Genomic DNA, 27,256 nt, shown 5'->3' on the forward strand with positions numbered 1-27,256 from the left:
GTGAATAAAAATGCATAAAAATTACGTTTGGTTGTCTTGTATATTTTGTAAAATCTTGGCATATGGCTAGTTTTATAATTAAGTAACAAAATAGTACTTTTAATAAGGATTGAAAACAAAAAAATATTATCAAATAAAGTACTGTTAGATTAATCTAGTTGAAGCTTAAGTTTTTCATTAAAGAAAAGTATAAACACAAAAGGATTTTAATCAATGTCTTGTTTGAAATAATTTTATATAATTTCAAAGAAATATATCTTGATAAACGTAAATTACTACAAGCTTCTACCGCGTGTTCAGTTAATTAATCTAATTTAATACGCATTGTGATAAGGCTTTGTGCCTATTACCTATATAAGAGAACATACTACTTCTTATCAAATGTCGCGGTTTAAAGGATAATACGACCAAAAACAAACATTGTTTGAGAAATAGTACGATCCGGCCGTGCGATGGTACCGATTAATAACGCGAGCTAATAAAAATATCGCAAAAAACGCTGACTGAACCTGAAAAACTGCTGCATTGCAGTACACGTGCTAATGATCGAGAGCTTAAATGAAAAACAGAAGCTCGAACATTATTCAAAAGTTTCTTTGTTTTTAATCAACAAAAAAGACTTTTCCTTCCACAGTCTGTTGCGCTGGTAATTTAGGAATTTTCGCGGTTCTCTAACACGGAGAGAGAGAGAGAAAATGAAATTTAATAAACTTATTTTCTGTTTCACGTGCTGGCCGTGACGCTCCCTGCACAAATTGGCCGCTGTGACGACACAAAGAAAAAGCGAAGAAACCCAACGCGAGCGCTCGGGACGAAGAGAGTTTCTTGTGTCTGGAAACAAAAAGTTTCGCGTCACCCGCGGAGAATTCAAATCTTTTCAGCTTGTAGCGAGCATCTGGCAGAGTTTTCATGTCTGGAGCTTCTTGTAAGTCGTGGGGTGGCGGATAACGTTTACACGGCGCACCAACGCAGGGACAACCGCTTCGGTGGAAACTTTTTGAAACTTCTGTAAACGTGATCCCGTGATCAGCGGTCGTTTTTTAAATAAGCAAGTAATGTTCTGTTGAGGTCTTTAAGACATTGCAATATAAAGTAAAGCCTATTGGAATTTGTTGATGTTTGCACGATTTTTGATATAAGTGCCACAAAAAAACGTGACGCCAAAAAGCTCAAATGACCAAAAAAAACTTTATTTGGGTTGTTATTTTTTTGAAGATATTACAAAGTTGACCTTGTAAACTCTACCGCAGATTAAGCTGTTATTTAAAAAATATTTTTATTTTTTATCATATTTTGATAAAATTATCATTATAAAAGTTTTTAAGACCTTTATAAACTAATCTTTTAATCAAATATGTAATGAAAAAACAACAAACAGAAGTTTTGTTTTTTGTCAAAAAACTTATAGTTGCATTATTTATTAGTCAAAAATACTTAAATAACAATGTTCTATTTTTGAAACTGATTAAAAGCTTAAACTTTAAAACATAAATTAGTGCTTTAAAATTGACAAGTTAGTTAAAGGTAGAAAAGGTTATAGTGTAAACTGCTTAGATAAACTAAAGTTACAAACTGATTAAGTAAATCGTTTAAACAAGAATATAATATCTTTGATATTCATAACAAAATACAGCTGTGTTGTTCGATTACTGAAAGTTAAGTTAAAAGTAGTTTAAGAGATACTTTTTGATTTGTAAGTATATTTACTCAAAGTACAAAAACTTGCAAGCAAGTATGGGTAGTAACACAAATTGTTTAGAACATTAAAGATTTTAAAATTGTATGAAAGAAAATATTTGATATTTTTCGAATGAAAATCTTTTGTGTATAAGTTTTAATTGTTTACCTGTTCTTTTCAAATTTTGATTTCTAAAGTTTACATTTAGATAGATGTTACTTTTAAGCTTTAAAGGCTTAAAATAATTTTTCCCTAATGTTCTTAATATTTCAAAAGTTTAAAACCTTAGTTAAAACATACGTCACAACTTGCTTTAGTTTAACCTTTTTTTAGTTTTCCATTAGTTTCAAGCTTGAAAACAAAAATTTTCAAGAAAGTTTAATGAATACATTTTGAATCTAAAGTTCAACAAAATCTGCAACCAAGATACGTTTTTTAAGGTAGCCCAGTTTACTTTTCATTCATACAAGTTAGTTTAAAATTTGAACAGGATTAAAGTTTCAAAAGTTTGATAAAATAAACTACTTATTGTAACACGTTAGCATAATTTAAGATAATGTGAAATAATTGCTTGTTTGAATTAATCTTTTATGCTTTAAATAACAGTGTTTTTTCAAACAACAGTAACAAAGTGAGCTTTTACTTAAACAAAGCTCAAGTCAAAATTTAGCTCTGACCGCATAGCATTAAAACTACAACGGACAGTCTTACGGTTCATACGACGGGCAATAAAACTTTTACGCCTCCTAGCAAGCTTGCTGTGAAAACAATCTTGTTTGTTGCAAAACTGAAATACCGTACAAAAAAAAAACTTCAAAATTACATAAAAAGGGAGCGAGCGCTATCACACACAGCACAAGAATTCGTGAACTTTCACAGCAAGCGTAAAAGCGCTTACAGAGCGACCAACGCAGCGTTTTTTATCAGAAAGCATTCATTCACGGCAAACTTTCATTCACCCTCCACTCCCCTTTGCTTCTTTTCACTTGGCAGTGCTTTTAACGAGCTGCTGCGTGTTTGGGTACAAAACAAACTTTGCACGATAAAGTATGAGTAACGCTCCGTCGCGATTGACAGCCTAACCTCAAACTCCTCGGCTGGTTTTCTATTAAGAAAAAACCCGCTAGCGGAACAAAGGCAACAATACTTTGGTTTTACGGCTGTGTTTAGCCTGAGACCGCACCGCGAAAGGTCGAAAAGCTAATCGGATTAGGCGTAAGATTGAACTGCAGTTTTAATTACTTGTAGTTTTTAGTAGCGCTTAGAACAAAATACATTTTCAACTTTTAAGAACAGCAAAAGTGCTCGCTTGACTTTTAGCCAATTTTTAAAGCTACTGAAAACATTTAAACTTTTAAGGCAATCTCTGTTTATCAAACAACTTCTTTACAGCCGACGAATCTTGTAGAGCATTTCAACGCTGGCTGTGAACAAAACAATCGCGTTTCTGAGTAAACGCAGTCGCGGAGTTTAAGATCTTCAAATAAACTTTTCATTCGTGATGTGACGCAGCCACGGCACCAAACGACTCTTATCGATGAAACATGCCGAGCCCAGATTCGATAACGGCCATAATCGGCCACGCCCGGCCAGTTTGACTGAAGGCGGCCAATTAGAGCTTTTGTTTTCAGAACGAACTTATCTTGACGGTAAACACTCGCGTCGTGACTCTGCTTACTACAAGAGTGCGATTTACTGAGAACTTAGTGGCGCGGCTGTTTGAAAACAAACGGATTTCTTACATAAGCCTGATTGTGTTATCTGCACATTTTTCAGCTTCGGCTTGTTTTATTCTCAACTTTTTCGGTTTGTTTTTTTTTACACGGCTGGATAAATGCTTACGGTTTTTGTTAATAGAAACCGAAATCTTTTTTTTTTGTAACCACACATCAATTTTACTCTTTTAGAAATTTCTATAAATAGCGTTTTGCGAGGAAGTCTTTTCAAAGTCACAAACCATGAATAGCAATTTTGTATTCAAACGTGAAAATAGCTGTAGTAAAATGAAAACGTTTACAGCTTAAATAGCACGAACACAATTCGAGGAAGCATTATGCAACCTAGTTTCCTTTGAGGTCATACTACAGTGTCATAAGTTCTAAACGCTTTGTAGTTTTGTGCTAAAAATTGCAACTTTAAAGGAAGTTTCAAAGTACACAGTGTGCAATTTTTAGCTTTTGTGCCTCGCTCAAAGCACGTTTGTGAATTGCATATAAGGTTGCTTTTGACACGTAGATTTTTGCACGAAAAGCTAAATAGTTTATTGAACTGTTTTTAGTAAACTATTTACGCTTAAACCTGTATAGCATTTGGCATTTAGTTTGTGGAAAAGAAAGTTTATTCCAAAAACACGTTTGCTGTAAAAACCGAGTCACGATAAAAACACAACAGAAAACACTTTTAACGTTTAAATATCTAGCATGATCATTGGAATGTAGATAAACAAGTGTCAGTGAAATGCTATGTTAGAAAAAAAAGTAAGTAATTAAAAAAGCTGTATTAATAAAACTTTTGGTTGCTAGCGTTAAAAGTGATGTTTTTTTTTCGTGAGAATGTTAGTACATGAGGTTGTTAACAGCATATCTACTATCTCATTATGAAGTAAATTTTCGCATATGAAAAAAAAAGAGCACTTTTGAACATGATAAGGCAGATAAAAAGTATTAGAAAGATACACCGCGATTACAAAATAATAGAGATAAACACTATTACTTTTAAACGAAGGCACATTATTAAAACTGAGTTTAGCTATTACTGATTAAACTTTTAATTTATCTTTTAATTTTCATTATTACTTAGTACTTTAAGAAAAAATATAAAACGCTTAAAAATACAAAGAAAAAAACAAAAGCTGCAATTGTTGATCACACTTATAGCTCTTGCAGACACGTTCTAACGTGCAAAAAGTCATTAAATTGCTTTTATCATCATTTGTGAAAGTTGTGAAGAATCTATAAATTTGAAGAAATAAATACACAGAGACGAAAAAGTTTGGTTTTTCTCAACGCGAATCTGTTGAGAGTACCAGCCAACGACGTTCGTGACGTAGCAATATTCTCACGATGACTCCTCCTTGTTCTTTTTGTTCTTTTTCCCCAGCAGCTTCAGCAGGCCCTTGGGCATGTAGTAAGGCTTCTCTTCCGAGCCGTCGTTCCTCTCCAAGTCCTCAACTGTGAAAATAATTTTGTGACAGGTTTAAGTAATGAAACAGGCTTAATTGCTGTTTTTAAGTTACGTTTTACTTTTTTTTTACTTTGATGGCTTCTCACTCGATACAAAATGCGTAAAAACAACGTTATATATTTTATTTTTTGAATTGTAAGACCAATTGTATTATATCTTTCAATGGTAATTAAAAAAAGTTTATTTATAGTTTTACTATATTGTTTTGACAACCAAAGCTGCAAATTTGCAAATTTGGACTTTTTGCAAGCTTCAGTTTTACAATTAAAAGTGTTGAATAAGCTATTTTTTAAACTAAATGCATCCTATGCATATTAAACAAAAGCTATCTAACTTTACTTAAAAAAAGGAATCAATTTTGCAATTTAGCGCCGTTAGCTATGACAAATTTGAATAAGTTAATTACACATTTTTATGACGTCACAGTAAAAAGTGTTTGAACGTTGCACAACGTTGTGGCACTCGAGTCCTGAAGTGGGTTGTTTCAGTCGAAAGCCCTTCACAGAGGCTCTTGTTCGAGTGTATAGTTGGTTGTGAATTGCGAAACGTGAAGTGGCCCACCGAACCGCAAGTCTTTATTACGTCATAATGCCGAACGCCGAGCGTGGGACATCCAACATCTGGTTTTCGGTTCACTGGACGGTTGGGGTCAAGTGAGGGCAAAAAGGTAGGCAACTGACCCTTGATATTTTGGTTTTTATTGAAATTCTTTTCAACTTATTTTCAATAAAATACAAAACACTTTGTCTGTGTAATTTTGTGGTAAATTAAATTATTTGAAGTACAATGGCTATGATAATTAAGCTTTCAGTATTAAGTTGTAGCTTACAATATATGTATATACATAAAAAACCTAAACTTTGTATTACTGCTGCAAGTCGCAAAAGAATCCTAGTATTGATATTCAAGAATGTCGAGTTATGTGAGAAGTTATTGTACAAAAGGTTATAGGTTGGTGTTATAGGTCAAAGGAGAAAATAAACAAAAGTAGACTCTCATGGCGTGTTATAAACAGCTTGTTAAATCAAACAGTGAAAAAAAAACAACGGTATGTGACGTTTTCTTCTCAAGCTGAATATAAAAAAAACTTTTGTTATTTTAGTTTGAATCAAAGTATACAACAGAGCAGTATGCTAAAATAGTTTGTTATAATTGAATTAACAACTCTTGTTCCCAGCTCGATTTAGTTAAAAAAACAAAAAAAAAAACTTAAAGCACAATTTGTTTCAAAACTATGCATTAAACTGTGTTATAACATTGTTTTTTAGTTTGTTTTATACAGTTGCAACACAATTACTCAATATTTTAAAATAGAATTACCATGAGATTAAAAAATAACGTTAACATACGAGCTTTTAAAGTAAATTTAAATTAAACAAGTAGTTTTCAATAAAATCGTTTAAAACAAATTCAATCAAATTGTAAACAGTTCATTTCTTAAATGTAAATTTGTTAGATACAGCTTAAATTTACGACTAAAAATAAAAACATGCCTAATTTAGTAAAAAGACGAAAGTGTATAAAACTATTTCTAAAACTGCATGTCAAGTCATTTCTTCTAATTTGCTGGCTTTTTTACTGCTGGAAATACCGAATATTTAATTTTAAAAGCACGCAATTATTAGAGCCAAAGATAAATATTATTACATTTTTCGCTGCATTAAGCAATTTTTAGCCTAACGGGCTTTTTAGTCTTTTTTATCCAAGCTGGCTTAAAGGAAGAAAAATCATCAATTTTTGCATTTCACGGTTTAATTCAGCTGAATTTTGCAACTAATTTGAACTTTCGCGGTTAGAACAGAGAAAATCGCGTGAAAAACAACTTATTTGAGCTCTTTGTTACCGAAGGCTTGTTATTCGAAAACTGTATAGCATTAAACAAACATTTGTGTTGTGATGACAAAAAAGAATTTTTATTGACAAAAAAGGTTTTGGCATTATTTTTGTAACAATAAAACTCACGGAAACAAAGGAATATTGTGTCGGCGGCCATTCCGAACGTATTGAAAAACCCAGAAGCAATGAGATACGTGCTCAGTGTTATGACCTGAAAATATAAAAACATTAAAGTTATAAAATTTTACTGAGAAAAGTATTAATAATTAAGGATAAATAAAACTTAAATAAGCTTTTATTGATTGATTGAATTGCAATCACTTTTATGTTAATAAATTTATTTTAAGAAGTAATCGTTATGCAAAAACTGTAATTCTAATAAGCAATATTAATTACTCGTAAAAAATAAGACATAGTTTTACCGTAGTTGGGAGGATTAAACACGGCAATTTAGCAAGTATAACTACCACGATAAATGCTGACTTATACGCGCGTAAGTACGCTCTTAGAACAAGCTTGGCAAACAAGTTGTTTTAAAAACACAGCATGCAGAAACAACAAGTTTTCAGCAGCAGCACAAACAGTTTGCTTTGGAACTTTCTTCGTCACGGTCGGAACTAACTCATCAAACTTTTCCTCTCAGACGCACATTGCTTTTCAGGACGCTCTGATGTTTCGCGTCTGTGTTTTCGAACAGCAAACCCTGGCGACCTTGGAAAAGTCGCTCGTTGACGCAATGTTGTTTTTCGAACAACACGTCGGTCGCAACGTGTCAATCATACGAACTTGTTTCTACAACGCTTTGAATTCTTGTAAAAACAAGCGGTGCTGTAAGTTGCGATAAAAAGCATGACAAACTTGCTGTCGCTACATAAACGTGTACTGCAAAATTGGCGCTGATTGCTTCAAACAAGAGTGCTTGAAAGTTCAACTAAGTGCTGAACGTGTGTATTGGAAGCTCTGGTAGTTCACGATTTGTTAATTAGCTGTGCAATGTAACTATGCCTATTACTTACTCATTAGTGAAACGCTATGAAAAAGTTATCCGCTCTTGCGAAACCAAGAAATACTACTTTTTTGTCTTAAGATTACTTTAGTAATAGAAATATTTGAGTTTTTACTTTTTAAAGTACAAAGTTCATATTTCAAAACTCGAAAACATTCTAGACATTTTCTGAAATTTTTACTTCAAAGCCGTCGTGAAAAGTTTGTTTTATTTCCGTTGCATCTATGTGCTTAAGGTCATATGACTTTTACTTTATAAAATAGAAATTTAATTTGATTTTTCAAAGTTAAATTAAAAAAAATATATATAAAAGCACTAAAAAGAAGTTTGTTAAATTTTTTCGTTTTAGTTTAGTTCGGTGGTATAAAAATAATAAGTATAAAAACAATCTTTAATTTTTTTTTGACAGATACAAATTCAAATTGTTAGCTCTCATATAATGACAACTTACTTTTCAAACCAACTTTTATATGATATAAATTATAAAGTCAAATTAAACTCGTAACAAACTATTTATATAATAATAGAGAGAGGAGTTTTATTTTTAATTTTGTAATAAAAAAATTCTTTTTTAAGTAGCTAGTAGTCAAAGCATTATACTTTTCTGGGGCTTTAAAAATTAGATAGCTATAGCAAAGATTGATAAAACTTCATGGTTGAATTGTAAACCAAAGCATTTTTCGAAGCGTAACTTAAATGCTGACATTTCAGCTTTTACTTACAAAGTTCATGCAGAAACCTCTTAACAGCAGAGCACTTTTAAAGAGCAGTTACTTTGCAGCTTTGCAAAAAAAAAAAACACACTCTGCAAGATACTACTTAGCGTGATCTATTATTTATGTTTAGAGAACGTGCGTAAATAATGGATGCGAGCCACTCTGTGAGCGGAGAATGAGGCTGAAACAGGTTCATTGTTCTCCACCTTGGCACAAACACCGACAACCTCAGTGACTTTTCTTTTGCTTCGTGAGTGTTTTGATTTCGCTCAGACGCAGGTGACAACTGCGAAAAACTTTTGATCGCAAAGCTTCGGCGCTATCTCGCCGTTCAATCAAGGTTTTTGTGTCTTGTGTAAACTCAATTGTGAGGCAATAACCAAAGCGCAGACGCGTATCACGATCGTTGTTTTGATTAAGTTTTTTTTGAAAGTGAAAGGAGTTTTGGCATCTGTCAAACGCGTGTTTTGGCTTGTATAAAAGTTATATCGAGCGTGCTTTTGTGCACTCGAAATAGATGACAAAATGACACAAAGACTGTTTTGACCTTGCCAAGTCGAACAAAGTCGCTGTTCAGATGCTCTTGAACTTAAGTGAGTCTTTGGAAGAGCTTAAAAATTACAGCAAAGTTGCTAAAAAAGGAACGTTTCAGTATAACATGTAATATACTACAAAAACTAGTCAATGAAAGTATACTAATAAAACAAACGAATCTCATCATAAAAGTATAAAAGTTTGTTTACAGAAAAAATTTAAACATCAACTTACAATGATGGGCATCCAGTAGTAATTCAGGTTGGGAGCTTCCAGGAATGCAACGTTGAATCTATTTGTGAAAAGGAAGAAAGTTATCACTCCCATGGCTGCCACCACTACTAGTTTTCCTGAAACATAAAATCAACTATAATTTCATCCAAATAAGATTTTTAATAGCTTATAAAATTAAAATGGTTAGTGAACAAATGTACTAGAGCTTACAAAAAAATTAGAAGCTGATTGTAGGTTCCTGAAAAAGTTAATAAAACTGATTTGTTTTTAGCAAAAGCGTTCAATCTCAATTTAACTTTATATAACAATTTTTATTGTTATTAATGAGAATTTAAGAGCAGTAAAAAGCGTTTTTAGCTATTCTATCAAAAAGTGTGTTTCTTTTCCACTATTATAGTCATTGAAGTTTTTACTGGATAAAGTTTAATTGATGATTAATGTTTTTTAATGCTTATTAACTGGTAGGTATTTTTACTAAAACTAATTAATTACCTTTTGAGTTGTATGCTTTTTAAAGATATATTGCCGTTTGTCGACTATTACAATTTCTAAATAGAAAGTTTATCCAGTCCTCTACAAACCACACAAAATACAAAATATTTTTTAAAACATTTTATTTCTATTTTGTATGCCAACTGTCAAAAGAAAGTCCAAGACAATAAACCCATTATAAACGAAAGGCACATTTGGAGCTGTGCATATTTAGCGGCCTGTTAATAACATGCAACTGCTTTGAACTGGAATAAATCATTGGTTTGTTGAAATATGTGCGCTCAGAAGTAAAGTTTCAAACACGAATGAACTTTGTTTTAAAAATAGTTGTGTATCCATACCAGCTCGGGCTTAGCTCGGTATAAGCTGCGCAATGAGAGCTCTTTGAAATCGATTTAATTAGCTACTCTACAAACTGCCTAAGTTTTATTCTCTTCATCCTGCAGTGCATTGCAGGAAATCGGCCAACGGAAACTAACGTAGTAGAAGTTTGCAAGAGAAAAAACAGATCAATTATTTATTCAGTTAGCGTTTGTTTAAGCTGCACTAACTTCTAAATTTAGCTGTAAAACCTATATAACGAGGGCTTACTAGAAAAAAAAACATCAAAAGAAATATGGATTGGAAAATCGATAAGTCGTTGGCGCTTTCAGCATGAAGTTTTCCCGCTCTTTTCACAATGAAAGGAAGCAAGCAGTGAGATAAATTTCATAGAACGCCCAGGCATTTTGCGTGGGGAGGAATTTCGCAATGTTAAATTAAACCGCTGGAAATATTTTCGCGCTGTTTTTCCATTAAAGAAAGGTTAATAATAAAAGCGTTCGGCTGGGAAAAATCAAAAACGCCTACACTTCAAAGAAGTAGTAAACACACGAGCAAGAAGTTTCAGCGAACAACGTTTGCGAAGAAAGGCAACAATTCATCTCGATCAAACAATAGGCTCTTGTTAATTCAACTGTCTTCGACAAATTTACGTTTGACCCGTGAAACCAGCTCGATACTTCGCTCCCTCCACTCACACACAGCGTTAACAGCTTTTGTGACGTCACGTTCAACGAGATTTTGCGTAACACTAGAGTAGTAGACGAAATCAATACAGCTACCATCGAGCTCAAGTGAAAAGTTGAAACAAAACGCGCTGAACAAAAAAAAAACTTCAGCGTTTTTTATAAAACCCGTTTCGCGCCCACCCAAGCAACGCCTCGTCTGGCGCCACCTTGCGGAAAAATAAGTCACGTGACGCTGATGGCGTGATGTGAGTGGGAAGCCAGAACTCATGACTTCGTTCGCCACACTCAATGTGACGTCACATTGAACACGTTTGCGAAACCTGCTCAATGGCGCGTTTATGCAAGGTTGCATCAGCTCGCTTTTTGTATTAGAAAATTAATTTATATAATATAATTTAGAGGATTTGGTTACTTTATAATTCTAATTTAATGTACAAATTGTTTTTTTAGCTTACTATATTTCTACCAATTGTGTTGTGTAGTCTAAAATAAAAAAAATTTAATGCTTTTCTTTAAAGTAGAACCCCTATTGAAGCGCAAAAAGCTTGTTACTTTCATTTGTATTTTGACAAAAGATTTTTTAACAATCACGTTTTTTATATAGACTACTAGCTAAAATTTTAAAAACAATTTTACACTGCTGCAATTAAAAATAGACTTATTGTTGTTTAAAACGAAAATTTTAAGATTACTACTAAAAATCACCACTCTGAGTAGACCAAAAAAAAGAGTTTAATTTTTTTGCTAAAATAAAAAAAATTAAACTGTTAAATAAAGCTACAGACCACTAACAATCTTGAATGACATCATACCAAAACCAACATGGATAACAGACAAACTTATCACGAATTTACGTGCATATTAATGAGCTCAACACAAATAATAGACGCAAAGCACACGAGTTACAAAATGAATAATAAATGCAACTGACCCATCAACAGCACAAAGTCGACGACCTTGTCCAAGACGGCGGCCCGCAATATGTTCCTGAACAGGAGCTTGAATGCTTCTTTCGCCGACCAGCAGAAGTTCTTGCCGTAAATGGCTATCTGTTTGAGGTGATTGTTACGTAATAGTGGACAGTTGTAATGTTTGGTGTAAGACATTTGATGGGATTAAAGTTTTATTGTACATATGGTTCGTATGTGAAGTATTATGATACGTAAAACAAAAATTAATTTACTGTTGTAAACAAATAAGGAACAAGATTAAACAATAAATAAGCTTTAATTATAATTTTCAGTTTTAAAAAACTTAAATTATTTTTCTATTTAATATTTAATGACTTAGTTTAATTATTCCCTAAGTTTATTTTATCAAAAAATGTTGTAATTTTTTAAAAATACAGTTACTTTACACAGTCAAAGTTTTATTAGTTTATTAAAATAAGTTTCTTTGTAAGATTTATCTTTGAATCACCAGAAAAACTTACTTAATATACACATATCAAACTGTATTTAATTTTACTGTTTAGATCATAAAACTAATTACTAAAAGCCTCATGTAAAGTACGTACATATAATTTACGATTTGTAATAATCATAAAATACATTCGAAACAGATGTACTTTAAAGCTTTTAATATATTTATTACAACGCACGTTTACGACTGCCACACTAAAAGTTATGTTAGTTTGTACAAAAATCTAAAGCATGTCCAACAATAAATATACTGTAAAGTTTATTACCTTTTACTGCTTAATTTACCATCACACACTGGCTCACAACGCAGGTCACAGCCTGCCTCGTGGAATCGTAAAACAAATATCCAACCACCAAACATTTCACAGCTATGAGTAATGCGTATTAAAAAGTGTGGTGAGTGTGAGTTGGCCGGTTATAAGAAATACACATATGGCCTGATGTACTAATTACAATAAATGTTACTTTGGTATTTCGTGTTGCACGAAGGTAGTTAGTCTGTGTGTTTTGGTAACTCAAAAGGCACGTCTAGACATGAGCTTGCGGTCTGCCAAAGCCTTTAAGTTCTGGCAGAAGCGGATTAGGCAGTTAGCGTAAAAAACAAACGAGCGCACAGAAGCAAGACAGACCAGTGTAGCGCTAATTAGCTGGTAGAATGAATGAAAACAAAACGATGGTTTAGCAGCACCCTAGGGCAAGCTTACACACAGATGAGATTAAAATCAAATAAAAACTTTGTGTAGATGTTGCAACCGCACATAATAAATCAATTAGATGTATAAGCGGTTACTGATGAATATTGTCAAGTGTAATGAAATTCTCCCATATCGCTCATAATATTTTTAGAAGGCCATAGAGCATAGAGCACACGGTAGCTCTCAGCGGTCAAGTAGTAAATTGCTTATACCGTTTTTTTGTGCTTTTATTTTACAGCGGTCGTAGCTGAAAACATCTACACATTAACTCGTTGCCTCGAGCAGTAAGCTTTCAAGGTGTACATGAAGATAAGCCCGTTACTGTCTTAAAGAAAAATACAAGTATTTCTGCTAACAAAATTGGCAAGTTTATTCGGTCTAATGCTTTTTAAATCACCGTTTATCGGCCCGTTGCAGATAGACGCAGTGATAAGGATTCCGAAAAAGCGCAATTTATATCGTTTTTACATCGGTATAAATACACATAAAAGAGGCAGATCAAATCATCTGAGAAATCGAATTAAATTACATTACCAGTGTTTTGAATAGAAAGTTAAATAGATTTTTTTTTATTGAATTAAACATTGAGTAACATGCTTGAAATTTATTGCTGAACAAATTGAGGCAATACTGAACTCTGATCTTACATTTATATGCCGCAATAAAATTGTGTTTTATATCAAATGTCAAAAGTGTTTTTGTTATTGACGTAGGTTTTTTTGAAATTAGATTCAGACTTCGAAATAAATTAATATTTAATGTGCTTATTGAACTTTTTTATTACTACTTAATTTTTCGGCAGCTTTGCACGGTAACCACAAGTCTCAATATAAATATATTTAATATTAATGTAGTTTATGACAACATTTATTGTTTTGAAGAATGCTATAAATTTAATACGTATTTTCATACGCTTTAAACTTGGGCCAATAAAAACCAAATTTATTTTGTTAGAAACATTAATCAAAAAACATACTTTAAAGCACAAGTTTTTTTTTGTTTATTTTATACTAAAGTCGCTTTAAAAAGTCAAAAACAACACAAATAAATGTTAAGTTTAAATTCTGCATATAAAAGACTTTTTTAAAAGCTGAAAATTGTAACGTTTCTAAAAGGAATGTTAAGTAATTTTTAAACTTTTAGAACTATTTAATTAAAAGTTGCTTGTTTTAAATTAAAAAAGGCCAAACCCAAGAAGAAAACCTAAAAATAGTACAAAGATTGATGAGTTATATAAATTCAATGATAATACTTGTATTTTCACCTTAAAATCAATCAAACTTTGGTTAAATTATTTGCCAACCGTGCAAAACAAAAAAGCCAGCATTCTCCAAACAGCAAATTGGTGCGGCGAATTAATCTCTTAATATACGGCGTAATCCCATATTAATTCACAAAATCAAAACAGTCAGTTTCACCGCGTCGCGACCGCGCAAGAGAATTTCATAACGAGCTCATTCATTGTGTATGTGGTGTGTGTTTGTGAGCGCACCAACAGACAACAACGCGTTGCTTTGTGCTGGCAGCGCTCCAAATTAAACGCGAACTGAGATTTCAAATTGAAAGGTCACCCACAACCAGCGGCTTTCTCATCAACTTTGGTTGTGTTGTGCAAGCAGCTCTTTGGTGACAACAAGCGGTTAAGTTTATTAGATTAGGAAGTACAAAAAAGTCATGATGATCGTTGTAGGTTTAATCCACCTGTATGTGTGAGTTTGCCTTTAGTTTGCTTAGATCAATTTGATGTTATTGGAAATAAATAGGGAAAATTAAGACTCATATGTAAAGTGCAAAAAATGCCATAGTTAAATTTTGACTAATGCAGTTTTCTAAAAAGAAAAAGAAATATATATAACTTTGTATTAAAATCAAGACAAAACGTAAAAACTTGCATTTGTGTAAATTATAACAACAAGAAAAAGAAAGTATAAATTGAAGAGGAAACGGATAATAAAACGGTTTTGTATCCTTTTATGAGACATTTTCTGACCTCAGATTAGTCCATATATTTTAAACAACATAAACTTATTAGAAATTAAAAAAAAATCATTTATTACTGAGATCTTTCAATGTAGACGAAATTTTAATATATAATAAAAAGTTTATTTTTTCTATATAAGTTTAAAGTTTTGAGTACATTGAATGTCGATTATCAAAAATTTCAATAAAAGCTTTGTTCCTTATAAATTTCAGTTATAGCCTCCACAGTAAATATTGCTCTGGATCTTATGGTTACGAAATTTTCGAGAACTACATTTAAAAAATACTCTAAGTACATTTATAATAACTAATAAGTCTTCAAGTCATCACAACAAAGTTTTCTTTTTCAGGTTTACAAAATTTACATAAACATTTACTTACACTAAAGTATTAAAGATCATTAATACTAAAAGTTATTGTAATAAACTGAAAGTAAATATGAGCACTAAAATTTTTATTTCGTAACTACTATTGTTTTTATGATGTGTCATTGGAGAAAAATAAGACGTTAAAAAGTATTTAAGGTTTTTAGACTATGATAAGCTTTTTTGTGGGCAGTTATAAAGTATTTGTAAGTTCACAAAAATGTTTTTAAATGTATAAGTTTATCAAAGCGTTTTACTACGGTACTGTCAACTTGTAACTCTTAATAACTTTAAAATTAGAAAAATTGTAATTTGCTAAAAAAAGTATCAAACAATTTTGACTTCTTCATAATGAATTAAATTAATAATTACAGTTTAACTGTTTTTTGAAAAGCTTTAATAGCTTTAAGTTAAGATAAGCTTATAAAGTGAACCCTGGATGTAAAATTTTATATAGTGTTAAAGTGTTGTAAATTCTAAACCTACAAATAATAATTTAGTGAATCATTTTTAGTTACACGTTGTGTTCATTTAAAACCACACATTAACATGTTTCAAGTATTAACCTCTAACGACACCTAGCGGATAAAAAACCAACCATGATATACGCGTTTCTGTTGATGAACTTGAGGAACTTCTCGAGGCACCAGAAGCAGCATCTGAGGCAGGTCATGATGAACTTGGCAGCCTTGTTCTCGCTCTTCTTCAGCTTCTGATTCAGATACTCCAGGAAGATCCTGATAAGTTGCACCAGAGCGATGATGAACGCTCCGAACGCCAGAGACCCGGTGTGGTATCTGGAGAAAAAATAAAACTTTTTTTTGTAAAAATAAATTATTTTGATTAAATAATTTTTTTAAAATAAATCCATGTATTTAGAATAAGTAATTTGATTAAGCAGAGAGTAATAAAGTTTCAAAAATTAAAAGCTTTTTAATTGAGTATAGAGTGAACCTGAACAATTAAAAATATTTGATACTTTTTTTCATTATTCATAGGTTCAAAAACTATTGACTTTGTTTAGATATTCATGTAGTTTTTTTACTGGTTACATGACTTTTAACATTACGACAATTCAAATCCTTTTGAAAAATTTTAAATGGCTACATTTAAAAAATCAATTTTTTAAAAAAGTAAAGATGTTTATGTAGGTTTAATTATTAAGATTATGATAGTAAAAAAAAAAATTTAAAGGTATTTTCAATTTTAATAAAAATTTAAATAATCTATTAGATTTCAAAACTTATTTAACCATATTAAAAAGAACTAAACATTTTTTGAAATAAAATAATGTTCTTGTAGGCCTAACTAATTAAATAACAATTACAAAAAATTAGAAGAAATTGTTTATTGAATGAGATAATTAAAAATAGATATAAGGTATTAGAGTTTAAACTTTTGTAATTAGAATTATAACAATTTGAACAGTCGTGCACCTCTTTTATTGAGTTTAGTTGCGAATTTTTAGGTTGTATACTCAGAAATTTAGTTCCTGCGGGTTTATAACAATCGATTTAATAAACTATACATGGCCATCAAACTTGTGAAAAAAAAATTTTTGTTACAAGTTTTTATTAGGGTACGAGTCAGCAAACATTAGTATTAAAAAACTTTCTGCTTATTTGAAAACTTATCGGTTAACATTACTCCTTTTATTGGGGAATTTTTTTTATTAATTATGCATTTTCACGGAAATAAAAAAGATGCACTAGAAACTAAATTGTTTAAAAATTAAACAAAGTTTGCTTTTTACCTATAAAATGGTATACAAAAATTTTTATAGATATTTATAACTTAAATTTAGATGAAAAGTAAATAATTTTCATAAACCAGTACATTTATCACTTTAAAAATTTTGTTAGCACATTTTTTGATAAACCAAAAGTTTTTTGAATTTTCTTGTCAAAAATACGACTTAGATAAAAGTTTATTGCAAAAATAAAATGCACATTACAAAGTTTTTAAATGTTTAAAACTGTAAACCAATACATATTTCTATTTAACTTAGACTTACTGAAAACAAGCTTAACGGATAATTAAAGAGCTGTTGCTATTATTGTAAATAGGTTTAAAATGTTTTGACTTAAAACAAAGACAAATTGATAATTCCTAATGCAATAAAAGTACAAAAAAACTGACTGTTTAAAATAAATTAAAGTTAGTATAATTATTGAAAAGTTATACGCTATTTGGTGCTGTTAACAGGTATTTTGATTGAGTGGCTGTAGGAAGCTATATCACCAAAAAAAAATTATAAGAAGAACAAATTATATTTTCAAGTAATAAAAATATGGATGTATTTGCAATAATATTAAAAGTTATCATGATTGTTTTTGTTATAAGACTTATTTAATAATTAAGTTTGTTAATAGTTTTTTCAACCGCAAATAAGAAATATTTTATAAACAATTTTATAACCATAATTTTATAAAAAACTTCAAATATCAATAAAAGAATTCAACTACTTTTGTTTTTGAAAGTTTTATTAACTTTGTAAAACAGCTTTTTATAGTGTTTTGACTGTGTTACTTTTTCACAAAACAATTTTCACATTGTTTGTAATCGAAAACAAATTTTTCAATTTTATGAAAATTGTTCTTTGTCAATAACGCAACGTTTTTAAACTAGTTTTAAGTACTTTAGTTTTAAAATATATTCAACTACATGAAAACTTTCTAGTAAAGTTTTAACTTTTTTCAAGTTGCATAGCTTTGTATTCTATTTTTTTAGCTACAACTTATTTTTCAACTATGTTTAGCGTTTAAAAACATGAATATTCCATTGATAGTAATTAAGCTAACCTCAGAGATCTTCCGAACGATTGGTAGAGAGGGAAATAAGGAATATCTTTAGATTTATCCCATGCCCAATAGTACGATGCAAAACAACCTGTACAAAAATAATTGTTTGAAAAAGCACTCCTTTAAAAATATAAAGTTTTGTTTAAACAATAATATAATATTAATAACAGTACCATACTTGATCGATTTAATATAAACAAACAAACTTTTAACCAGTAAGCAATACAAGGCTTGGTCGTAAAACTTATTCGGCATTACAGAACAAAAGAGGTTTTATTTTACACGAAAATTTCGCTTTGTTAAGTTGTAAAAGTATACAAAAGGGAAGTACAAATAATGACTTACCGTAAAAACGGAATTAAATTTACTGTTTAATGGCCAGCAAGAAATTTTCGTTTGGAAAAAGTAACAACATATAAAGTTACTATATTAGGAAACTATTATTCAAATTTATCTATTATAAAACAGTTGAATAAGGAGAAACAATCTGCTAAATAAGCAGTTTTAATACCATTAAAAAACATGTCCAAAAATCACAATTGTTAACACCAAAACTGCAGGATAACATGGAAATTACGTAGTCTTTAATGAGTTTGTTTTCCAATGTTTTCGTTGTCAGTAGAGAAATTCATTATCTGAACAGTGCTTGTCGAAAGCTCTTGAAAGCCAAAATTAAACCCTTAATAATTTATTCTTTTCACAGCTTGTGCTGTGATATAGTTTTGGAAGTTTTCAAATAAAATTCTTTTGTGTACTCAGCCAAAAAATTGTGATTTCAGCAGTAGCGTAAAACCAACTTTTAAAAAGTTTTAAATATAAAGCAGTTCAAAGAAAAATATAAGGATATTTATGCTCTGAAAAAAAAAACTTATATTTCAAATTAAGATTTTTTAAAATTTACATTATTTGAACAAAATATAAAACATTTTCACACCATACCAACTGTTATACAACAGTAAGCAGTTACAATAAAACGGTTTATCTTAACCTAAAGTTAAAAATAAAAGGTTAATTCTTTTTTAAACAAGATTTTGTTATGCACAATTTTTTTTAATAGTTTTTAAAAAATGACTTCTTTTTCAAGCTCTAAAAAGGAGTCTATAAGAAAGCAATTGCTTAATTAAAATAACTACTCAAATTTTTTAATTCAGCTCATATGACAGCCTCTAAATTTAAAAAAGAAATGAACAGAATAGTAACGTCTCGTGACAAATGTAAAAAAGTAATTAATCATCCACAAAAAACTATATATTTTAGTTTAAAGCTAAAAGTAATACTTTACTTATCTATGAAATATTACAATTTATATTGAAAAGTAAACTCCTTTAAGACAATATTTATTTACTTAAGTAGAATAGCAAAACAAAAAGAATTAAACTTCTTTGTTACTTTCTAATAAGTGCATTCTTATTTGGATTTATATCCGCTGATTTTATTTGTAATCGAATACAAAGAAGAACAAGAATCAAAATATTAAATTAAAACGTTTAGATGCATCAAAATTAAGAGTATTTCTAAAATAAATCTAAGGTTTTCCTTTTTGAGTACGGCTATAAACAAAAATAAGAAAAATAAAAACCTAAACATACAAACTTGTAGATTGTTTCCCATCCGTCATGTTTACACAAAACACAGTGTTTATTAAAATATTTAAATGTAAAATCGGTCATTTATACGTTTATTAGAAGTAAGTTGCCTACAGTGCTTAATTGAAAGTAATTAAACTTCATTTAACCGACTAACTTAGCTTGTGCAATTTAGCAGGTGAAGCGAAATGCATCTTTAATTACAAACAAATCAGTTGGTCAACCGTATTGACTTTAACAACTCGTTTTCTAAATATGGAAGTTTTTTTAACATAACATGCTCGTTAATTTAATTAAACATGACGAAAACTTAGTGCATAATGTGAAACTTTTCGCAAAAAAGCATGTTATTTTTAGTGTTAAATCAAAAGTGCTTACTCTTCATGCTATGTTCTTTGAAAAGTTATTCATAAAAATACATTGAGTTAGCTTTATTAGGTGTACAGAACAACAAGGAACTATTAGAACGCATGTATGTAAAATTTGATATAATAAATTGCATAACTTGAGGCTAAAAAAACTTCACAAGATGCCATTTTAAACTTTAGCTGAAATACTCTCACGCTTATGTATGAAACTCGCTTGTGTGAAACAAATTCAAACAAACCGGCTAGTGTGCACTGTCCCAATGCGAGCACCCAGTTCATCAGCCACAACATTCCGAACAGCATCCCCCACTGCAACCATCCCGTGTTCTGCTGGAACCTGATAGTTGTTAATAAATAGTTTATAAATAATGTATTTTATTAGAACTTTATAAGGTTTAAGACCCAGAAAAGTAAAGTGTTTTTAATAATTTGAATATATGATATCAAACTGTGATTGAAAAATAATCTTCATACATTCAAGACCTTGTTTAATGGTTAAGATAGAGTTAGATTGTACATCAACTTTTCATAAATTAACACACAAACAAACTTACACAGAGTCACCTCCATATTCAATGAACTCACATTTTGTGTCAGCGAACGTGGTGTTATCCTGTTATATGAAAGTGAAAATAACCTTACAAAAACATTTTCTATACTTTAGAAAAAAATACTTAGTAAATATACATACTTAATCTGTAACATAAATTTGTTTAAACAATTTTTCAAAAAAATTTTAAGACGTAAATTGTACATATAAAAAAGTTTTTAGAGTTAATAATATCAAAAAAAAATTATTTTTTTTACAAACCTGTGGCCGGCAGGTTGTGTTGTGGGGCGAGTCAGCGGGCCTGGGGTCGCTGCTGTCCACCCACCTGTACACGGGTTCCTGCGAGGAAGCGAGGAACAAGGCGGTGAGAGCCCAGAAGCCCACGACTACCGTGCACATGACGAACGTGAGGAGCGGGTAGAACAACGTTGATATCATCGTTCCCACTGCCCTGTGAGGACAAGTGGTAAGTTTGAAACGAGTAACTTTTTAGCTTAAACTTTTTTTACCTTCGAAAATGAGTAAAGTTACGTAAGTTTATTGTTTTAGTGTTTAGTATATGAGTTTTTATTACGTCTGGATTTGATAGATTTTTTTAGTTATCTGGTAATTGAAAACTAATTTTCAAGCTTAATGAAATATTTTCTTACTTGCTCGCATGGGTGATCACCTTGGTTGCGATCAGAATTCGTTTTCTGAGGAAAATTATGACGAGCAAGATGATGGCGTCTACAACTGACAAGATGATCACTGAAAATAACAAGTATTAAATTCATGCATACAGACCGAAATAATAAAAGAACAAACAAAAAGCAAGCCATGTGTCAGTCAAAGCAAGGTAAGTGGACAAGTCGGTCGTGAACCCGATGCTGATTATTGATTGGTCGCTTCCCGGCTGGTTTTTCAGCTCCTGTTGGGTTGATTTCAGCAAAAAGTTATAACACAAATCAAACTGCTTCAAAATACTTACTAGCTAGTGTAATTGCTTATAATACGTTATTTACGTTTGCTGCGCTGATAAATTAGTCATATGAGCGTTGGTCATGAACGCTATATTTAGGTTAATGTAATAAAATAAGTTAGTTTAAATCAGCTGTTACTTAAACAAGCATAAACATTTTGAACAAATTTTTATTCATAGCTATCATATGGTTGCAATTAAACAAAATTAATTATCTGAAGATTTACAATACTATAAAAACTTTAGTTTAGTTGTTGTACAAGTATGAACTGACAAAACAATAAAAGGTTTTATTTACTAAAGAAAATTAAAAAAAATGAATAAGATAAGAAAGTTATTGTAACATAATAAACATTATTTAAAATCTGAGCAACGAAAAAAATTAAGCTGCTTAAAAAGTTTAATCCAAGATCTAAAAATTTGAACAAATACTTTTTTAAATTTAAATTTTGAATTAGTTTATTATATTAAATTAAAAAAAAACAACTTAATAGTTTAATATTGAGCAGTGTATTATACTAATTTGATTGTATGACAGTCATATAGCTTAATTTCGTGTAAAATACATAACTAATTACATGTTAAATGAGTCACTTAATCAAAATAAGACATTTAAATTGTTTTATATTGTTATGTAAGGTTTAAGTATTATGTCTACACTTTTATTTTTAGAGTTTTTTGTTTATTAAATAAGTTTTTTAAAAAGATTCGTTCAGTACATACATGTTTTAACTTGCCTAGTAAATTTAAAGCAAATTTGTTTTAAACAAAGTACATAAACTTTAGTAAGTTAGTCAAAATACTAGCGGTAGTTTAAGCTCGCTTTAAAAAGGATCAATACAAAAGTAACTAAAATTTTAGAAAACTTGAACAAACATTTTGCTTCTAAAATAAGTTAACACTTGCAATTGAAACTTTTATTAGCAGAGTTTCGAGTGTAACCCTGTGTCAATGGGTGCATATTTTTCTCTAACTTATAAAAAATAGGGAAAAAATTCATCTATTGGCAAAAGGCTTTTTTTAATGTAAAAATTTGGAGGTTTTTGCTCATATAGTTTGAAAACTGAAACTAACGTTGTATTCTTGCCAGCAGTACCACACTCCGACTGAGCAGAGAGCGACAAACGAGAAGAGGGTGATCCACACCATTGGGCCGGCCAGCCACCTCATAAGGACGATCCACAGGAAGGCAACCACGGCAGAAACTATCAGCAGTCTAAAAAAAGTTTTTAGAAAAGTTTTAACAACGTTGCTGTTTGCTTTTTATAAATTAGAAAGGTTTAAGATTTTCAAGTTTTAGAGAAGTTTTTATCACATAAACATTTTTAAAACACAATATAACTTTATTTATAAGGAATTTATTATTAATAATATCCATTTACTGTTAAGCAACCTGCATTAAGCATAATGTATACAGTTCGTGTATTTAAAAATACATTTATTAGATTGCGTCAAGAAAATTTAACAAAGAAAAAAAGAATAACGATGAATTAAACAAGCTCATATAGAAAATTATGTCTACTAACACAAGCATCCACTGCCAGGCGACAGTGAAATCGGCGAATATTTGTTCGGCGATGCTTCTCGCGTTCAAAAACGCCTTGATCGGTTCCACAGCTGCTGACAGTACTGTTCCATTGATATCATCTCCAGCCGTGTTCTTAAAGTTTTATTTTTTGTCTAACACGTAATTTACAAATTAGTTGCAATAATGTACCAATTTGTTGTTAAAGAGGCTTTTTCAGATAAATAAGCACTTTATTTTTGTTTGTGTACGGAATAGAATTCATTTTTACCTTTATTCTTTCTGTTCCAACTTGAATTACTGAGATAGTTTCATTGACGGCAGGAATACACCTTCCAGCCATACTGGACGATTTGATGTAATACGCTGCACACTTTTCTTCTGTAACCATGTCTACTAGTTCCTGAAAAAAAAAACAAGCATAAACTATGAAACAAAAACTATTGTTAAGTCTGACTGCTTTTTTTGTTTGTTTCATAACTTTAAAAACAACAGTATTTTACGTAACAAAAAAATGTGTACAATAGTGTTAAACTCCACTACTTAATATACTTTATGGCATTTTATAAACAGTTTTAATATACAACATACAAAAAACTAAGGTTTAAAGCTTGCTGTCTTAAACAACTTCAAAGAGAAAATTTAATAAGTACACTTCAAACTTAAGCAATTTTAAGATGCAAAAATCAACTTACAACACCATCAAGGTAGTTTTGTTTCGGGTTGTACCCGTATTCACAAATGAATTTGTTCCAGTCGATCGCATCAGCTTTTTGTTGCCTTGTGCCAATAGTTGTTGTTGCTTTTCCTTCTTCAATTAAATAAGTCCAGTTTTCTTGTGGACAACTTTTAACACAAGTCTGAAAACAGTTGAAGTTCGAATTCTTGTAGTTTACAACTTTTATATGTATAAAATGCTTTAAACATAAAGTTTTTTTGATAGTCTTTCAATTAACGTTACAACGCTCTTCTCATTAACAAATATAAAAAGTATTAAATTTTTAAAACTAACTTGTGTTGTCGGGCATTGTAATCTGATTGCTGTTCTGAAGTCAGTGCATTTTGTGAGATCGAAAAAGAACAAGGACGTTTTCTGCCTGTTGATAATATTAAAACACGTTTTTTACATTTTTTATTAACTTCAATTAAGCTTTAATAATTTTTAGTTAGCGACTTAACTAAAAATTAATAATGTTAATGAAAATTTCAATTTTGAATATATGTAGTAATAAATACTTAAACATAGATAACAACCGATATATATATGTCTAAAAATATTTGATTGAAAAGAAGAAGTTTTATTTATAGTGATATAATTACGCACATGAATGTAAACTTGGTAATTTTTTTCATTGTATCATATGGTAGTAAAAATTATGCGTCATTTTGACGTATATTAACCAATTTACATAAAAACAATCATACAAATTTTAAATTGTTGCTAAATTTCAAGTAGCTTTAGCAGATTTTTAATTCAACTTTAGTTTCATAACATGACAAGTCTCATTAAAACTTTGAATAAAATTAATAACTTCTTGTGATTAAAAATTACTACCTTTAGAAATTTTTCAAGTAACCAACTAGTGACTTTTGCACTATTAAGTATTTATTTATATTTAAGGATATTTTTTTAATTTAAAAATCATTAATAAAAAAATGAAAAGAAATACAAAGTTATAAAAACACTAGAAAAAAAATATTTTTGTATATTATTAAATAACTAACTCAAGATCCAAGTCATTGTACTTTAGACCACAAATTCTACCTGTACTGTCAGTTGGGTGTAAAAGTAGAAGGGGGTTGCCATTCAACCAAGCTAAATAAAAGTTGAAGGAAACATTTACAGATTTATTAAAAGTAGTCTTTATTTTAAAAATGCTGTTAGTTTTTTTTTAATTATAATATATTACAAAAAACAAAACGGTATTATAAAGTAAACATATTATAAAAAAACTTATTTATGTACCATTTTAGAACTAAATAAGTTAAGGCTTTAAATTACAATAAAAAATATGTAACAACTCTAAAAATAAAACAAAAATTCAACCAACCGAACACGGAAACGACCATGTAAGCGAGGATGAAGACGAAGAATATCAAACAGCAGATAATGTCGGTGCATCCCCGGTTTTTCATCGGGCCCCTAAAATTCGGGTCATGTTTCTTCGCTTTCCCTGTAGAATTTTACATTTTATACATATTTATAATACTTAACTTAAAGAACATAAATATGAAAGAATTATAAATTTTTTACCTAGTTAATGTTATTATAAAGTTTTATTGGTATTTATATTTCTTTACGTGATTTGAAACTTTATTTTTTCAAGTTCAAACAAGAAAAGTTTTTTGTAAAAAAGTTCAACATTAGGTACTTGTTAAAGTAAAAACAGTTTTTTGCTGCTCTAGAAAAAAAACCTCTAAAAAAAAAACTTTCTTACCTCCTTTTCCGTCGCTATCTCCACCGCAACATCCCATACTTTGTTTATGTTAAAAAATTTATTATCTGAAAAAATAGTTATTTATTTAGAGGGTCTAATCATAAATATATATACTGTTTTAACTGTTTTTTTTACGTTTCTACTTAAGATAAGTTTGACTATTGTAAGATCTATGTAAAAGCAAACTAATAAAGTCTTCGTTGTTTATTGAGATTGAAATATTAAAATAAAAGCTTTAAAAATGATAAAAGGGGATGTTTTGTTAAATATAGTAGTGTTGTTAAACTAGAACTAATTTTGTAAGAGTACTGAATTTGTAATTAAAGAGCTTATATGTAAAGTAAATTTTTATATAGCCAATACATTTACTAACATTTAAGCTATTTAATAAACATTTCAACAAAGCATAACTACTTATCAAGGTTATCAAAAATAATATATAACTTTATTGTAAATTAGATGATTTAAGTAGGTATATAAGTTTAGGAAAAAATTATTACTTTTTATGAAAAGTTTTGCTAAAGTTGCTTAAATTCTTGAAACTGAGCTGTATACTACTCTCAAATAACTACTTCGGCTTTTGTCTCTAACTTGAATTTAGAAATATCAAATGGAAATAAAAAAACATGAATTTTTACTTAAACTAAGCCTGTTAATGCTTGAAATTGCATTTAGTACTATCATCTGCTAAAATTTGAAAATTATAAGATCGTTTTTTTTTTGTAATCGTCAAGTCTAAAAGGTATAAAACCTTTAAAATAGGCAAATTTAATTAAAAAAAAACAAACTTAAACAACAGCTTAAAAATAATAAATTATTGTTTTGACTGGTAATGTTTTTTTTTGTTTTCGTGTTAATTTGGTTTTTTAAAAACAAAGCTGTTGTTCAAACTAACAAAACATTGTATTCACGAAGTTACATTGAAACAAACTAATAACTTAATTTGTGTATTATAGTTAATACTGGATTAATTACTATTTTAAATTTCACTTGGTTATATAAAGGATTAAAACTAATTGTAACTTCTTTCTTAACGTACCAAAATTAATTTGCTTTAACAAGAGATAATTTAGTACATGGCTGCTGAAAAACAGCAGTAAAAATATTAATCAACAGTTTCCTTTTTGATATCCTATAAGGTTAAGAATAATAAAAACATAAAAATGAGTCACATCATTCGCGCTAAACTTTTTAATGCTTTATATATATCATAAAAACAACAATATTATAAGAATATTAAAGTTTTTCAAATCTCAAAAGTTGTTTTACTTGCTTACTGAGAAGTTTTTGAAATTACTTGAAGCAACAAAAATGAGTTTGAAATAGAAGCTTTGTTTGTTTTTTTTTAAATAAAAGATTTTGTTTATCTAATAACTTTTGAAAGGTTGAAAAACATTAAAAAAAGTTGTTTATCTAAAACTCAAAAACCATACTATTATGAATTCAACTAAATTCAATAACTTAATTCAGATTAAACATAAAAATTTGTATAATTTAAAAATATCTAAACAGAAAAATTAAAAAACAATAAAGTAAGTAGCATTGACTTCAACTAAAAAACCTTGCTCTGAAAATCTTGATTAAAAATAAAACTTAAAAATTCCATGCTTTTTGTCACTACTCTAGTTATATCTCTATTGTCTACTGGCTGTAAATGAAAAATGCGGTGCACCAAAAAGCAGTAGAACGCGTTACGCATGAGCGATTTTTCAAAAAGAGCATTTCTCTCCTCTTACAAACTTTGTTATTAATATAATAGAAATATAGTTTATTTAAGTAGTATTTTTAAATGAAAATAAACCGAAATGTGCTGTCTGGTATAAACAATAAACAGTCTTAGTTTCTAAATTCTGTTTAAAAGTTTTTTAAGATTCTAT

The 27,256-nt window shown here is 29.8% G+C and overlaps 1 protein-coding gene across 1 annotated transcript; it reads right to left on the reverse strand.

Moving 5' to 3' along the window:
* Window positions 1–4,007: 4,007 nt before the first annotated feature.
* Window positions 4,008–25,446, reverse strand: LOC145829899 (choline transporter-like protein 2). Its single transcript, XM_082937773.1, has 19 exons — window positions 25,380–25,446; window positions 24,993–25,115; window positions 24,667–24,757; window positions 23,954–24,038; window positions 23,637–23,801; window positions 23,213–23,344; window positions 22,943–23,076; window positions 22,491–22,632; window positions 21,263–21,365; window positions 21,106–21,205; window positions 20,717–20,906; window positions 20,460–20,518; window positions 20,145–20,242; window positions 17,952–18,039; window positions 15,749–15,947; window positions 11,621–11,738; window positions 9,188–9,303; window positions 6,824–6,908; window positions 4,008–4,848 (listed from the first exon to the last, which is right to left on the reverse strand). Exons 1-19 carry the CDS (start codon window positions 25,414–25,416, stop codon window positions 4,736–4,738), a joined length of 2,178 nt encoding a protein of 725 aa, XP_082793899.1. The 5' UTR covers window positions 25,417–25,446; the 3' UTR covers window positions 4,008–4,735.
* Between the last annotated feature and the right edge of the window lie 1,810 nt (window positions 25,447–27,256).

This window comes from Thalia democratica, chromosome 2 (genome assembly GCF_965202585.1).
Source record: "Thalia democratica chromosome 2, ktThaDemo2.hap1.1, whole genome shotgun sequence".
NCBI lineage: Eukaryota > Metazoa > Chordata > Thaliacea > Salpida > Salpidae > Thalia > Thalia democratica.

Coding starts and splice junctions, on each gene's coding strand:
- LOC145829899 (XM_082937773.1), bottom strand. CDS start 25,416: ATGGGATGTTGCGGTGGAGATAGCGACGGAAAAGGAG. Junction 21,206..21,262: donor TGACACATGGCTTGCTTTTT/GTTTGTTCTTTT, acceptor TGTTATTTTCAG/TGATCATCTTGTCAGTTGTA. Junction 20,243..20,459: donor GAATATGGAGGTGACTCTGT/GTAAGTTTGTTT, acceptor AACAACTATCAG/GTTCCAGCAGAACACGGGAT.